This window comes from Haliotis asinina, chromosome 3, assembly GCF_037392515.1.
Source record: "Haliotis asinina isolate JCU_RB_2024 chromosome 3, JCU_Hal_asi_v2, whole genome shotgun sequence".
NCBI classification, from domain to species: domain Eukaryota; kingdom Metazoa; phylum Mollusca; class Gastropoda; order Lepetellida; family Haliotidae; genus Haliotis; species Haliotis asinina.
The window spans coordinates 21694680-21710693 of record NC_090282.1 but is presented as its reverse complement, the minus strand read 5'-3'; the positions used below and the strand labels follow the sequence as shown (position 1 = coordinate 21710693).

The 16014-nt window shown below is 40.5% G+C and overlaps 1 protein-coding gene across 1 annotated transcript in view; it reads left to right on the top strand.

The window, feature by feature from the left end:
- Window positions 1–3060: 3060 nt before the first annotated feature.
- Window positions 3061–16014, top strand: part of LOC137277662 (two pore potassium channel protein sup-9-like) — a 67201-nt gene continuing 54247 nt past the window's right edge. Inside the window, exon 1 of the mRNA XM_067809513.1 lies at window positions 3061–4871. Within this exon, the coding sequence (XP_067665614.1) occupies window positions 4589–4871 (283 nt within the window). The 5' untranslated portion in view covers window positions 3061–4588. The remainder of the gene's footprint in view (window positions 4872–16014) is intronic.

The following is a 16014-nucleotide window of genomic DNA, read 5'->3' as shown; positions in this document are numbered from 1 at the left end:
GACAAGAAACGTGATGACAATGTTGGGTTGACTGATTCATTTATTCATGTTGCAATTACTATCTTTCCATCTTAAAGAAAAGTTTGACTCAAGGGAAATGATGACATGCCCTTTCTTGCGTCAAAGCACAAACTTTTGGACTGGTAATTTATAACAAGAAGGAATGATTAGAAGGAAGACTGCATTATATTTTCCTGTCCCAATTTTATGCAAACATTCCATGTAACTATAAGCGTCCACAACTGGGTTTCAGGCCGGCAACAACACCCCACGCAAGACTAACCCCCGAGCTAACCTCGATCTATAATTGCAAGTCCAAAACGAAATTCTGAAACCGACCATGGAGGGAACGTTTCATGACCCACATGTTAAATTGCAAGACGTTCTCGATTACTGTAAATCATTTGATTTCATTCTGCATTATGATTTTAGGCAGTTTGTGCAAGAATCAAATTAAATATGAATGAAATATATTGATTGAGTCACAGAGCAAGGATATGTGAAATGAGTAGATGATGAATGATGTAAATAATATGTTGTCTAGACATGTAGCGAGCACGTTGTGTATTAACCGATAGAACCGTGTAGTAGTCAAACACTTAATCGTATAGTGCTGCATCATTATTGTAGTCAGCAGTGTATGAAATAAGGCCCGTCCGACCGCCCGAGACGGGCAAGATTTCTCACGAACGGTCTAAATTTACAACCAGCTATAACGAATTATGTAGTTTTCAAATTGAGCGTCACATTTAGACTTGACGATTATAGTTTAAACATTGAACTATGTATGCAAGCTCAAAAGACTGTCTAATTGTAAAAGAGGTCTTTCCATTGGATTATCTGGTTAAATCCAATATGAATCTTATGTCTGATTGGGGTTTATGCATATTTCATACATTGCTACCAGACAGTGCTACCAAACACTGCTACCAAACACTGCTACCAACAGAAATTAAAAAAAAACTAAGTCATTTTAATTTATTTTAATACATCGCAAAACATGCTGCTTAAATACTCATTTACTTTTATTGATGGTGGATAAGCGTGTTTCCACGAAATGGTCACTACAAGTGTTTTTTTTAGGATTATACTGCATCTAACAATCTGTATAGTTTCCTGCCTGGCTTGACAAAGACCAAGGTACAGTTGAACTAAATTGTTCACCACCTGTGTTGTCGATTTGGATGATGATAACTGATCTCCGAACTCATTTATTTGTTACCGTGTATTTTGCCCTCTGGATTACTCATCCTTCATATAGTTCATACACGTGTCGTTCAGATCTTTTTAATGTATACTGTCACAAAACAATATGTTGTCAACCCAAGACATGGCGGAAGCGCATTTTAAAAACTGCCCCTAAATCAATTATCATGAAGAAACATGACATGATAGTTTAAGAATGTTTCGAATTACTGAGAAAAATACCTAGAAATCATTACGAAAAGTATCCTGTTTCGTGAAAATCCTTTTGACCAATTAAAAGAGTGTTTGGGATATTAAAGATCTGAGGACATTTTGCTCTTTGATGTAAAGATCAGAAGGGCACTGGTCACTGCATGAAAGCTTGTGTAACAAATCATCACCACCATCATCATCATCTTCAATAATTATCATCATTACCAAAAGAGCTCTTTGGTTAATACATCTATTTATGTAATTAAGTTTTCTTTTTCAGAGTAACACATAAGATATCAACATTAATACATTATGTACAGTTAGTACTAAAAGGCCAGTATCATTAGTAACATATTACTTGTATTTACGATGTAACAGCATACACAATACCAGCAGATCTTTCTAATACAGCAACGGGGAAACAACCCTCCCGAGAAATGAGAGTACACATACATGGACAGCGAACAGTGTCACGAAGATTGCACAAAAAGGCTTATTACAACATTTTTGTCGTCAGTTTCAATTCCAAAATCAACATAGAAATCCTTAATTGCCTGTTGTATTGTTGAAGGAAGCGTTATGTCAGTAGTTAACAACAGTGAGGCTCTAGAAGGGGTGTGTTGTTCACGAATATAGTCACCGGACCTCTTGGTGCAGTTTTGTAGATTTTAAAACTTGGAAATACTAGTAATCAAATGAATGTTCGTTCTGCCTACAAAACTCGCATTCCGTTATTTTTGTTTAACCCCGCGCTCAGCAATATCAATATTTTTTCGGATCTGGACCACCATTTTTGTAACTGATATTGTAAGAATCGATCAACATAATTGGGATGCGATGTCCAGCAAGCTCCAGGACATGATTACCCCAATTCACCTGTGGCGTATGCCTCGTTCAGATCCGCTCGCATATCGTTTTTTAACATTGGTTTATTGGCATGTTTCATTGGCTATTCATCGTATATAAAAAAAACCTGTATGTGGCAACATGTTGCTCTTGTTAGTAAGAGTAATATATCTAATCCGATTGTGTGACCGAACACATGTGACGGAAGGTATCCGGTAACTGCTAGTTCCATACAATTAAAAACTGTCTCACGCTTATCTGGCCATATCTGTACTAATATTTTGTATCATATCAAATTTCCACAACTGTGATGCTTGACACTTGATCGAAATTATTTCATCATGTCTTATACATGCGTTTATTCATTTCATTCATACTATATGATGAATTAGTTTCCATGTCTCGTTAATGCATGAAAGTCTTTAGAATATGCATGTATGATAATGTTAGGAAATTCACAAGAATATGTACAATGTCATGTATAGGACAAATATCTGTAGAATGAGAAGAATGATTATCTGGATACGTATACAGGTGTTCCCATACTATGAAACATAATCCCATCTGTCGTAATGTGATATCTCTTGATTAAAGCATTCAATATTTCCTCCCCACTCGTCGACACCCTCCCTTAAGTAGCCTCGTTCTGCTACAGTAATTACACGTGTACAGTTCCTCTAGATCTGGACGCTCTGTTCGTTAGCGGCATTTGTCTCAATTTTCCTACTCGCCTTGTTAGACCCCCCTGTGGCGAGCCTCTAATAATCGATCGCTTTGTGTTACAGCATGCGCAGATGCGACGGAAGTGACATCTAGTGCGCATCGACTGGTGTGGAGAGTGCAGCAGACGATTCTCGATTTCCCCCTGTGCCATCTGCTGTATAGCATACACTATGGCGACTTGTTCATGCCACGGGAAACAAGGCCAGTCGGTCTCACAACGCGATTTAACAGTTTAGCAGAGGATACCGGTGGAAAAACAAAGAAAATGGCCTGAAAGCTGGAGAAATGTGTCCATACTGGAATTAAGACGCAGACGACAATGTGAACTACAGTTCGATATCGATTGATTCGGCAATTGTAGCGTTGTTTAGGAGAGAGTGAATGAAAAAGGGAGATATACCCGCTTCACAGTGGATTTCCTTGGTGCTTCCTTCCATGTGAGACCACCTTGCAATGCGAATCTCTACCCCGCAGTCGGAATAGCTACTCAAGGGATTGGAATATGGGTGAATATAGTGTCGTATACTATAATTGATCTGTGTTGAGTGCGTCAGCTAGCGGCCACTACGTTTACTATCGCCACGACATGAGGTGGGCAATGTGATACTGTAACAATCGGTTTTGTGTAGATGGAAGGGTATAGAACACTACGTTTTACCTTGACAGTGTAGATGCTACAGGAAATGAAAGGGACGGTGCGTCTGTGGAATACCATCCACTCTGACACTGGAGCCTCCCGTAGGTTTACTAACGGCTGTGGGAGTAATATAAGCCGGAGCTATCGTCCTCACTACCCAGGTCATGGTGCTTCCTATCTTGCGAAGGTTGTAATCCCGGCTGTTGACGACATTTAATGCATCCTTGTCAGATACTGAAGTCTAAGGCCATCTCACAACCACGCCAGTATCAAGGCAATTTAAACATTACTATAATGTAGATGGTTTTATGTGTATGGATTATAGGCCCCAATGCTCAACATTATACGACCAATATCTATAGTATCCAATATTAATAATATAGGATTTGAAGTCTTAATAAAGGCGACACCTAAGAAGTCAGTGAGTGTATTGACAATGAGCCTATTGACTGTTATTTAACACATAACATATGTGTTATCTGCACATAAAGTCGTTTGTCAGAAAGGGTAGTCGTGCGAACACTTAGAATTGGAACCATTTGGGTATAGATAAAAGTAGAATAGGACATTGATCGGAATGAGAACGATATTACAAGAAGTCCAATTAAATAGAACTGTTGATATAAAAGTGTTGAGCTAACACAAACGCATATACAGAGCTGGTTACTGATCTAACGAGTGTATAAATATATATGTATATACCTGAAGTATGGTATTGATAGAAAGTCGCCACGTGCCACCCTGTTAATGATTCCAATAAGTAAGATAGATAGATATGTACTGTTGTTGATGATGGACTAATTGATAATGAACAGACGCCACAAGCCGCATGTCAGTTCACAAATGCGGGTTTTGTTCTGACTGTAGGGTTTATAAAGACGTCGTTGATAGTGTTGCAATTCAGCTGTCAAGATTTCGCGGTTTAGCGAAGCCCCGGACCCCCCTCGACATCAACAGCAGGAAGAACGCAGCTATGTGGGTACGATGAAGAAACAGAATGTCAGAACGTTGTCCCTTATCGTGTGTACCTTCACCTACCTGTTGGTCGGAGCAGCAGTCTTTGATGCCCTGGAGTCGGAGTTCGAGGGGGAGAAACGGCGTTTACTAGAAGCTGACGAGGAAACAATGAAAATTCGCTACAACATCACAGAAGAAGATTTTGAGAAATTGAGATTCACAATCATCAAGAACGTTCCCTACAAGGCAGGCACTCAGTGGAAGTTTGCTGGGGCGTTTTACTTCGCCCTGACGGTCATCACCACAATAGGTAAGAGCCATTTACTTTATTCTTATGTATGTCCATGGAACACTAACGCTATTGAGACTCACCCTGTGTGGATATTGTAAAATACATATGTTTTCTGATGAGAATTTACGGTCAATTGTTTTGCAGGAATATGTGTTGAATTATTTAATACGATATGTATGCATATTAATATCAGATCCCGCAAGTAGCGACCATAACGCGTACCTTCCCCAGAACATACCAAGATGTAAATGACTGGGTACGATATTAACGAGCAGGAGAAAGGATATGAGCAAGGACAATTCATCATCATCATCATCATCATCATCATCATCATCATGTCTTGTAGCGGGCTTGTCATTCATTGATGAATCTAAGATTATCTTTGAAACCAAGGATACAAATAGTGCATGTTCTTCCACTGCAATGTCAGTCACTCATACACACATCGGAGACTCCTCACTTTCACAAAACCGTCGTCGTGATACTATCCCATTTTTTGAAAACACAAATTATACCCTATTGTTGTTAAGTACTCCTCGTCCAGGGTCATATAATTGCTGATGGTCATGGTGACATTTTTGGTCACAGTGACACTGGTGTTCACTTCAGCTGTGATCACATTACGTCAGGTATCCGTGTTTTTCCAACATCTTTCTTGAAATAGTTCCCTCATAGCACATTTGATACGAAAATGTTATCTTAATGCTGTTCCCCAAATATAACACAAAACGCCAAATATCTACCAGTGGGTGTTCTGATTGCGATCATGCCTGCCTTGCGTTAGCGTTAAACGAGTTAATCTTCTTGTGCAGTTCTCATTCCACAACTGGTCAATAGCCAAGTGGACTTGTTTAACTTCTAGACCTGCTGCACCACCTGTCACGGCCATATTTAGATTCTATGATAATGTGTGATATTAAGATACATTTTTCATAATAGTGCATCCAAATGTAAGGAAAGAGGGTCTGGTGTGGAGACTTGTCTATTGCGTTTTCAAACAATAAAGTACGCATGTACTGAATGGAGTGTAACAAGGGCGTTGATAATCAAATGATGAGTGAGTGAGGGAATGTGTGAAGGAGTTAGAAGAGGTTACTCCCACATCTGACAAAACGGGGAACTCACAGCCAACGTGAGGAATCGGAACCGCGTCTTCTGTGTAAAGCCCGATCGCTCAAGCACCTGCGGGCTACCTCAACGTCTTTGTGGATTCACGTGAAACATAATCGCAGCTCTCGGGTGTACACTCCAGAGTCATCACAATAATTGAATTCATCATGTACATTCAATTTCGGATACACAGAAATCGGATATAGCCGAAATCGGGCCAAAGCAACGCTAAATCTCCCGTCCGTGGTTGAAGTTGAGACCGTAGGCAGCGAAGGCGTGAATTCAAGCCGTTGAAGGACTTATCCTTCATATCCAGAGAAATATTGAATGACATCTACAATTCATAGAGGAACATCATTACATGAAGCTAACACCCTTGAAGTGGCCAATGATGTTTCACTGCTGCTTTCTGCCCTTGAGTGACGGGGGATAGATGTGGCTAAGGGGAAAGTATGACCTTGTTACTTTCCTCGTTCAGGCATTTGGTCATGTTCCATCCAGTCTTCTATTTCAAGATGATTAACAGAACGCAGACTCTACGTACATGTATTACTGATTCCCCAGTGAGTAAACAATTTAATCAACAAAATCAGACTTGTAAACTACAACTCTTTCATACTATAACTAACGCTGTTTGTTTAAAGTAAAATCCGATTAAACTGTTTGTTAGCCATCAGGTGTTTCATGACAGATGGGGAGCGGCGATACAGTTGCTGTAATCAAATAGTTTCAGAGCATATAAATTGGAAATCGTTGACGTAAACTGAAATGTTTATTTTCACACAAAGCATTGTGCAACGCTCAAATCGATTACGTCTTTTTTGAAATCATGAAAACTTAATGACTCTTATTGTCAGACAAATATATATAAAATTAAACACATTGTAGTCAGTTTGTGCCGTGTCATCTTTAAGTGATGCCCTGATCGAACAGCGTGAATAAGTTATTTATCAATGTCTCTGTCGAAACGAAATACTGAAAAGTTAAATGAAATGTTCAATTCAGGCAACTTCTTTGCATTAACGTTTGTACGATGCTGAGGTAACATTCAAACGGAATTAATTGCAGTGTTCATTCCTTATATATCATGCCAGGCGTGCAGGTAGCGCCTTTGATCTCGCGTTGTGACAGGATATATGCGCTGTAATAAGTCTCATGAAACGGCGCGCTTCATGAACGTTTCATGGGGATGGATATAGAACATGCAACTAGATGCAGACTGTTGCTGTCATGGCAACAGCGTCGTGGACAGTTCGTTGCAACATCAATCGCTCGGTAAATCATGGCAGAATATACGGCCTAATAATATCATGAACACCTATTTTGTGCTGAACTAGTTCATACATAATGCAGTTTTATCTGACGGCTAACGTTCGTATAAAACCACCACACTGTTAAGGGTACCAGTTAGTACAATTATATTTTTTGTGTTTATTTCCTGTGTTAACATATTGTGATGAAGTCGTGGATGAAATTGGTGCCGTTTGGGAGTTACAGTAACATCGCGGGACAAATTTAATCATTCCAAATGTTGTGTCAATCCAAATCAAATTACTCAGACAATCATGTTGGTTTTTTCATCTTATGTTAAAATCTGCCTTGAAGTACATTGTCAATCATTTTCTGCTGTTGCTACGTTACTGTGCTGCTATTACGTGAAAATTTAAGAGAGTTATCGGAGTCACAGACTTGCCCCAAACTGGCAAATGATGGGTATGTTATTTAGCCTTTGAAATAGAACTTTTACGACTGCTGTGTGCATACGCTTAAATTCTGTGCCTCTAATTTCGAAGCTCTCTTAGCGATAAGATAGTCGTAAGCTAACGTTAACGTATGGCACTTACGACAACCTTAGCGCTAAGAGGGCTTCGAATATTACGGCCCTGGGCACTTACGCTCGTAGCCATAAGAATTCGTAAGTTTGTTCGTAGCCAATGTGTTAAGAATAGGCCTAAGAAGTTTCGAGAATAGCTAACCTGGTTCTAACCCGAATAGCTTAATTTAATATCAGGTTATGTAATCATTAAAACACACACACACAATTTGACACGTGATTCAAATCTTTGATGAACTTCGTGTGCAACCATGTGTATGCAGTTGTCATGACGATGAGACGCGATGGAACGGTGAAGCTACCTAACGGTCGGCTCGTTTTCGTCTCAGGAGATTACTGTTCGAAACCCGTTACAAGTGTATGGATTTAGATTTTGCCTCTCTCGAAGAAAACAACTAGCCAACGTTGAAGGAATATGTTTGATTCAGACTCAATTTCTGGTGCCAATGTACGTTGTTCCTTTGATGTAGGGACGGTTGATGTTTTTGGATTAGTAGTGATCTTTGGTGGTAGTCGATTTCATGTATATTAACACACTATACTTGTAGGTTCTCATGTTACGATTCATTATGGGATATTCCTAGACTGGAAGTCGGACATTCCAACACGTTTAGATACACAGCTGTTGATATACACATATTCACCTATACAGTCATAAATTAATATTCAACATGACTAAGTTTAACGTTTTCAATTGTTTGTTTATGAATTCAGTTGAATATTTGATTAGCGTTGGTAAGTTTGCATCCTGATTTCGACAATCATCATTTTGTAAATACCTGATATGTTTCATAGTGTTTCATGTATGATGTATTCCGCACTCTGTTCTCTCCGGTTGATGCTAACTTTAAACTTGTAGAATTCCGCTTGTTCTACTCATTGGTTATTATTGCTTATACTTTAAGCATCCCACTTGTTACAGCTTATATTTCTAGCATTCCGCATGTTGTACTCATTAGCTTTTAGCATTTCCTTTGGTGTACCCATAGCCACCAATACGTCTGCACTACTACTACTACTACTACTACTACTACTACTACTACTACTACTACTACTACTACTACTACTACCGTGGTCACCGTTATAGCTACTACTGTCATTACACACTGCCTATCGATTATGCCCCTTATCGTACTGGAGACAATTATCGTTGCAGTATTAAAAGCCTCAGTTCCAAACTTAGTCCTCGTATTATCATGAGTACAAACAGCGATGAAGGTAATAAAAACAGTGCGCGAGGTCACAGCTGTCATGCACGCGGAGTGAATATTAATAATTTCCTTAACAAAGGAACTAATCTAGCATACATTGCAACCCTCCATGCATTTTGCGATTTAGATGAATCACCTTCACCAGGATATTCTGAAACTGGGTGGTGAGAGATTTTGGGTTTTTTGTACCAGTTTACTAATATGCGTGATATATAAATATGGGTAAACAGTACTAACGATCCCTCAGGCAGTCTTTTTTGTCCCCGATGCTGGGAACTATCTGCTGGGAGTGAGCACTTAACGGCACTTGATTTCATCTTTTCCGTACGTCTCTGGGCTAGCTAGTACGATCACACTTAGTTAGTTGAAACTGGGTGTCTTCAATAAGACGCAATAGCTCTCTGATTTCGTTGATATACAAATCAGCAGCAATGTAAAGTTGTATTATTTGGGTACTTGGTGTCCAGCGTATGTTGTTTCTTAAAGGCGTTATATAAGGACAGTTTGCGTTGAGATAATTATTAATCATGCCCGATGTAAAGTTGTATTTTTTGGTACTTGGTGTCCAGCGTTTGTTATTTCTAAAGATGTTATATATAAGCACAGTTTGCGTTGAGATAATTATTAATCATTCCCGAGAAGTCAGTCACATGTTACAGCCAGTATTGTTTTACTCCAGTATTAAGTGTCCGCTAGTTGTTCCCCTGTGGTGAATCGGACGACGATTTTGTCACCGGCTAGGACACCTCTCCACAGACAGTTATAGGGAGGGTTTGTTGTTTAATATCTCGCTCAGCAATATTTCAATTACATAGCAGCGGTCTGTAAATAATGTTGACCAGTGGCCAACGGCATGATTATCGATCTAGGCAACTGGGATACGATGACATGTGCCAACCAGGTCAGCGAACCTGACCACCCTGTCCCATTACACGCTTTTTGCAACAAGCAGAGGTGGCTGCTAAGATCTATTCTTACCAGTATCTTCACGGGTGGAAAGATATAGGGGCATTGGTTATTTACATGTATGGTAAAAATCCTCTTCAAGATATGTGATTCATTTACAAAAACTTTAACAGATGTCATGCATGACTTTCTTCAAAACGTTTTCACAGATACTCTTTTATAAATCTGTTGCACATGCTGACCTCCCTGTGTGTAGCGTGTTGCTAAATGTATTTGATAAATGATTATTTGGTAAATAATGACCGACTCGCGTGTAGCTTAAAACTGAATTAATGTACGAATATATGAATCAGAATAATACTATAATAACGAGGTTACCTCTGGATGAGGCAGGTAGATATTATGCACCGAAGTTGCCATATTAATCAATGGAATGCTTTGATCTGTTCTACATATGCACAAGGTTATTGTAAGGATTTTATTTAGCGCCTCTAATCTAATATATACTTATTAGTTATTTATATCACGTCAGTATAGTATTCCTGCCTAGAGTGTTCATTTGTACAGCCTGAAATAGAACGGTCAGAAATAGTCACAGGGATCTATATCCACTTAACAGTAAATGACAAAGCAGGTGACACTCACATGTCACTTCAGAGCAGAGCAGCTGACGGCGTGACGTCATGGGCGTTTTACATTGCCTCTGTGACGTCACGCCACGACTAGCCACGCGTCAGATCCGTGGGAACGCCAGTTTTTAAGAGGCGCTTTCGATATTTTAAAGCTGAATTATATTAATAATATCTTGCGTATTGGACCTGCAGACGTTTCTGCATTTATTATCTACAAACACTTGACCTTATCATTGTATCAGTCTGGAAGCTGCACGAAAAACATTTGATAAATATTGCTATTTTTGACCAACAGTGTTTAATGTTAGTAGCAGACGTTATGTATGTACTAGGCGACAGTCTGCATACAGTATCGATTTTTTCACACTCACCATGTTGTACATTTTTGGCTTTAATGTCACTTCAGAATATGAATTTGAAGCCAATGCACAATATGAGGGACCTGTGTGTAGGTATGTTCGTAATAAAGGACGTGAAAACATATTTCAAAGCTAATACTTTATCGAGTCGGTTCGTGAGCGAAAACTAGAGGAACGGTTCTTATCAGTCCGTGTTTAGGGTGATTAGTGACTATGGTTAAGTCAAGCGAGGAGTTCACGCGAGGATTTCATCGCTCTCTCTCCAGGGAGATGGACAATTGATTGGCGATGTAAAATGACGTCCCGTATCCCTGTGGTTCGTGTACCAGTAGTTTGTCAGCGACAATGGCGACGACACCAGATGCAACTGGAACTTCCACGACCGCTATAATGGACACGAGTACGGATGTCCGTAAATAGTGTAAACCCTACTGTAAAATAGTCTTTAAACTCTCACTCGCTCACACGCACGCACGCACGCACGTACACACACACACACGCACATACACACTCTCATATAAGCCTTTGACCACATTTATGCACTGACACATGCATACACATAAATTATTACAGGGAGGTGTACGATTAGCTTTATCGACAAGAACAGGGACATTCAGTGACACATATAGGTATATGCGTATATGTAGAAGATAGATACTTAGACATTTAATTAACGCATGCAGGTAATAATAGACAACACACAGATAGAGATTAGATTGATAATTGACAGACGGACGGACAGTTAGATCATTGAGCTGACAGACAGGTATCGCACAAGTGAGTGAGTGAGTGAGTGAGTGAGTTTAGTTTTACGTCGCACTTAGCAATATTCCAGCTATATGGCGACGGTCTGTAAATAATCGAGTCTTGACCAGACAATCCAGTGATCAACAACATGAGCATCGATCTGCGCAATTGGGAACCGATTACATGTGTCAACCAAGTCAGCTAGTCTGACCACCCGATCACGTTAGTCGCCTCTTACGACAAGCATAGTCACCTTTTATGGCAAGCATGGGTTGCCTAGTCCTAGTCTACCCCGGGACCTTCACGGGTCTATCGCACAAGCATACAGAGAATAGATACATTGAGTTGATGTAAATAAATATGTTTAATTTGTTTATGGATAGGTATTGCATCAATATATGAGGGGAAAGCAGTCGGTTCACTGAGATAGTGTATGTAAACGTTTAAGGGCGCGTATGACTCATGAATTTACGAAGGAAAACTAGTCGGTACATTGAGTTGTAATAAATATACACTTTCATGGTAAAGTTTGTCATATGAATATATCTTGGACATACAAGAAGATACATTGAGTGTGTAGTAGCATGTCAGTAGTGTGTAGTAGCATGTTAGTAGTGTGTAGGACTTTGGGGTACCCTTGTGGTTAAAGTATTCCCGCCGATGACCCACGTTCCATTCCCCACATGGACTCAATATGTGAAGCTCCTTTCTGGTGTCTGATAGTGCTGGAATATTGGTAAAGCGTCGTAAGCGAGACTGGCAGACATACAGGTAGATGTACTGGGTGACGAGATTGGCAGACATACAGGTAGATGTACTGGGTGACGAGGAGATTGGCAGACATACGGGTAGATGTACTGTGTAACGACGAGATTGACAGACACACAGGTAGATGTACTGGGTAACGACGAGATTGGCAGACATACAAGTACATGTACTGGGTGGCGAGGAGATTGGCAGACATACAGGTAGATGCACTGGGTAACGACGAGATTGGCAGACATACAAGTAGATGTGCTGGGTGACGAGGAGATTGGCAAACATGCAGGTAGATGTTCTGGGTGACGAGGAGATTGGCAGACATACGGGTAGCTGTACTGGGTGACGAGGAGATTGGCAGACATACAGGTGGATGTACTGGGTGACGAGGAGATTGGCAGACACACAGGTAGATGTACTGGGTGACGACGAGATTGGCAGACATACGGGTAGATGTACTGGGTGAGGAAGAGATTGGCAGACACACGTGTAGATGTACTGGGTGACGACGAGATTGGCAGACATACAGGTGGATGTACTGGGTGACGAGGAGATTGGCAGACACACAGGTAGATGTACTGGGTGACGACGAGATTGGCAGACATACGGGTAGATGTACTGGGTGAGGAAGAGATTGGCAGACACACATGTAGATGTACTGGGTGACGACGAGATTGGCAGACATACAGGTAGAGGTTTTGGGTGACATATGCACCGGTAAACATGAGTTACACAGACGTACTGATGTTGACTTACATCGTGATATTTTGTAACACCATCACAGTATACAATAGTGTGTTGATGACCATCCAACTGACGTTCTTTGCGTTTCTGAGAAAACATAATATAAACGATTTTATTGTCACCGTAATCGTCGCATGATGTAGTTAGTTGTGCGTGTATGTCAGTAAGGGAAAAATACAGAACTACCATTTGTTGCCTTGTTCATCGACTATATGGCAGAGTAGTTATCTAGCGCAAGGAACAACGACAAAACAATTTCCACAATCACAAGAATCTGTGCACGGTTTACCGCTTTGTTCCGACAATAACATAAGCACTTTTCTTTGTGAATCACCATGAAATAGCAATGACAATGTTCGCACCCACCGCAAAGTCTGGTCATTCGTTCATCAGAGAAACATATCGTACACATTTATACTGCGCGTTTCATGAAACTTACATTTAGTCACCCTTGTGTCAGGTGTGGATATCGGCTGACCATGTCCATCACGACACTTTTGAAACTTAACTGAGTCTTGTAATGTAAATTCTGAGCAATTGTCGAAATTTGATTGCCTTTCTGAAGTCTTCCCAGAATCTGCATGCTCGATTTGACTTCAAAAAGTGAAATGTAGACAGTACTGCTAGACACAGCGTCTGGTCCCCAAGCGTTTGCGTGTACCGAGGACCTCGTCGTGTTTCTCGTTTGTAGTTGAAGTACATAGTAAGACGCGTTTTGAATAAATATGGACATACAGCTGTTTTTGCACGCCACGGTGTGTTAGGGCATGAAAGCAGAGATAAGTGTTGCTCATAGGCAGACAGACACGTATTGGCACGTGCGCAGGGAGGCAGACAAATTTTGCTTCTAAGCAGACGAACACGTACTGACACGTACGCAGGGAGGCAGACGAGGTTTGCTTATATCGCATTTTGCTTGTCAGCAGATGCATGCTGACACGTGATAAATAAGAACAGACAAGTGTAGCTCAAAAGCGTACCCATGTATATGGTGATTTACGTACCCAGACGTATACAAACAGATGCATTTACGCATATACAAGTGTTTTCTTCCCGGCTCCACCAGGAAGCTGTACTCAAGACACCGAGCACACGCATACACACTGTTGCACTCTATTCGCGATGTTTAATAAACCGCACCCTGATTCCTGGTTCGAGATTAGAATGATGGTACTTTGCCGACTCACGCCCTGTTTGAGTCTTGATCCAGTGATAGTTCACTATGCTATCACAGTCAGTCAGATGATTCTTCAGTTCACTTTTATCATCGTCCTGTGCGTCTATGGAATATGCATACGTGAAGAAACGGAGGCATGAGCTATTTAAGTCTTCCGAGCTTCTATAGATAGTAACATGTGAACACACCGTGCATATCGGAAGATAAGGCACATGTTTTACGCCGACAACTAAAATATAAGCGGAAGGGTATTATTTTCATCGCATTTAATTGCGAGTTTTATTGCCTGCTTGACTGAGATCACAGGCTTGGTTTGTTGGTCAGATGCACTTGCCGTTATTTGGAATTCTTAATGGAGATAGCTAGGGACCATTTTATTCCTCGTTCACTCTGCAGCTGAATACAGTGTGAACGGGTGCGCTAGGCATCTGAATTACCATACAACGTAGGGTGTATGGTTAACAGAGACATGCGGGTGGCTATATAGGGCAGTCAGAAATGAAATGTTTCGACCAGTACTCCTTACATACTTGAGTACAGTTCGAAAAAATATCTTTTTAAATCAGATTGCAGTTTCATTTAGTCATACCGAAGCATGGTAATGGAATGTCTCACCTAAATAAATTCATGAATATTTTTCATGAACAAGGGGAATAGTTCAACAACTTTATAATGATCTATGCGATGTTTCGGTATAGGCGCTCACCGTTATCAAGAATCACCCAAACGTCTCAAATAACAGGAATGTATTCATGAAGCTGCACATGCACAGAGCGATGTCTTTTTTCACACCAGCTTCTACGTGCCATTAACAAAATACTCTTCATGATTTAGTCAGTTATCGATTTGTGCGTTTTTTTATTAACCAGTAATTCAATATCCGGCTACCTGGAAATGACACGCGTTGATAGGTCTGTAAGTTGCACCTGATGGACAGACGTACGATTTGACGCACGAAACCTGAGCCCTAGCTATGTCATGGTTCAATAGGAGGGTCGCCAACACGTGAATAGTAACGCGCACATTAGCAACACCAAGTGTAACGGATTTCTCGCTTTGTGGTCGACGGTGTTAAACTCACGGGTCATATTTCTTTTAGTCGCCGAGAGGCACCTAGCGGCTGCACCAATGTATCAATATGTCACCTATTGTCAAGGGAGACTACTCTGTGTTGAACCGCTACATCTTAAGGATTCTGGTGGAATATCTGCTCCCAAATCGGATTTCGTCGATTCCTCACCGAAAGGCAATCATTTTGTCTTCCGTTCCACAGAATAAGAAGATTCATTTTCGCTTGAACCATACACATCGGTATGCCAAAACAAAAGTAACAGCCCAACCTCATTGAATCAAGTAGCACAGGTACACCTGTTTGAGTGTTCAATTACCTAGACCTTAGCACATGCTCAAGTAGCGATCTTGAGAATTAAAGGGGATGAACACATCTTCCTCAACTCTTCTTCCATAGTGAATATTTAATATTCTTTACATTTATAAATATATCGTTACATTAAAGCTAACAAATGTATGTCTTAGCGAGCTGGCGCTCTTTATGCCTTAATCTATCACCCAAGGCAATACCAGCTGCAGCTTACTCCTCCCAGAGGAGCAGTCATGTAACCGTACAACAAATTCAGTCATTAACACGAAATATACAACATACAACATATTAATTCACAGAC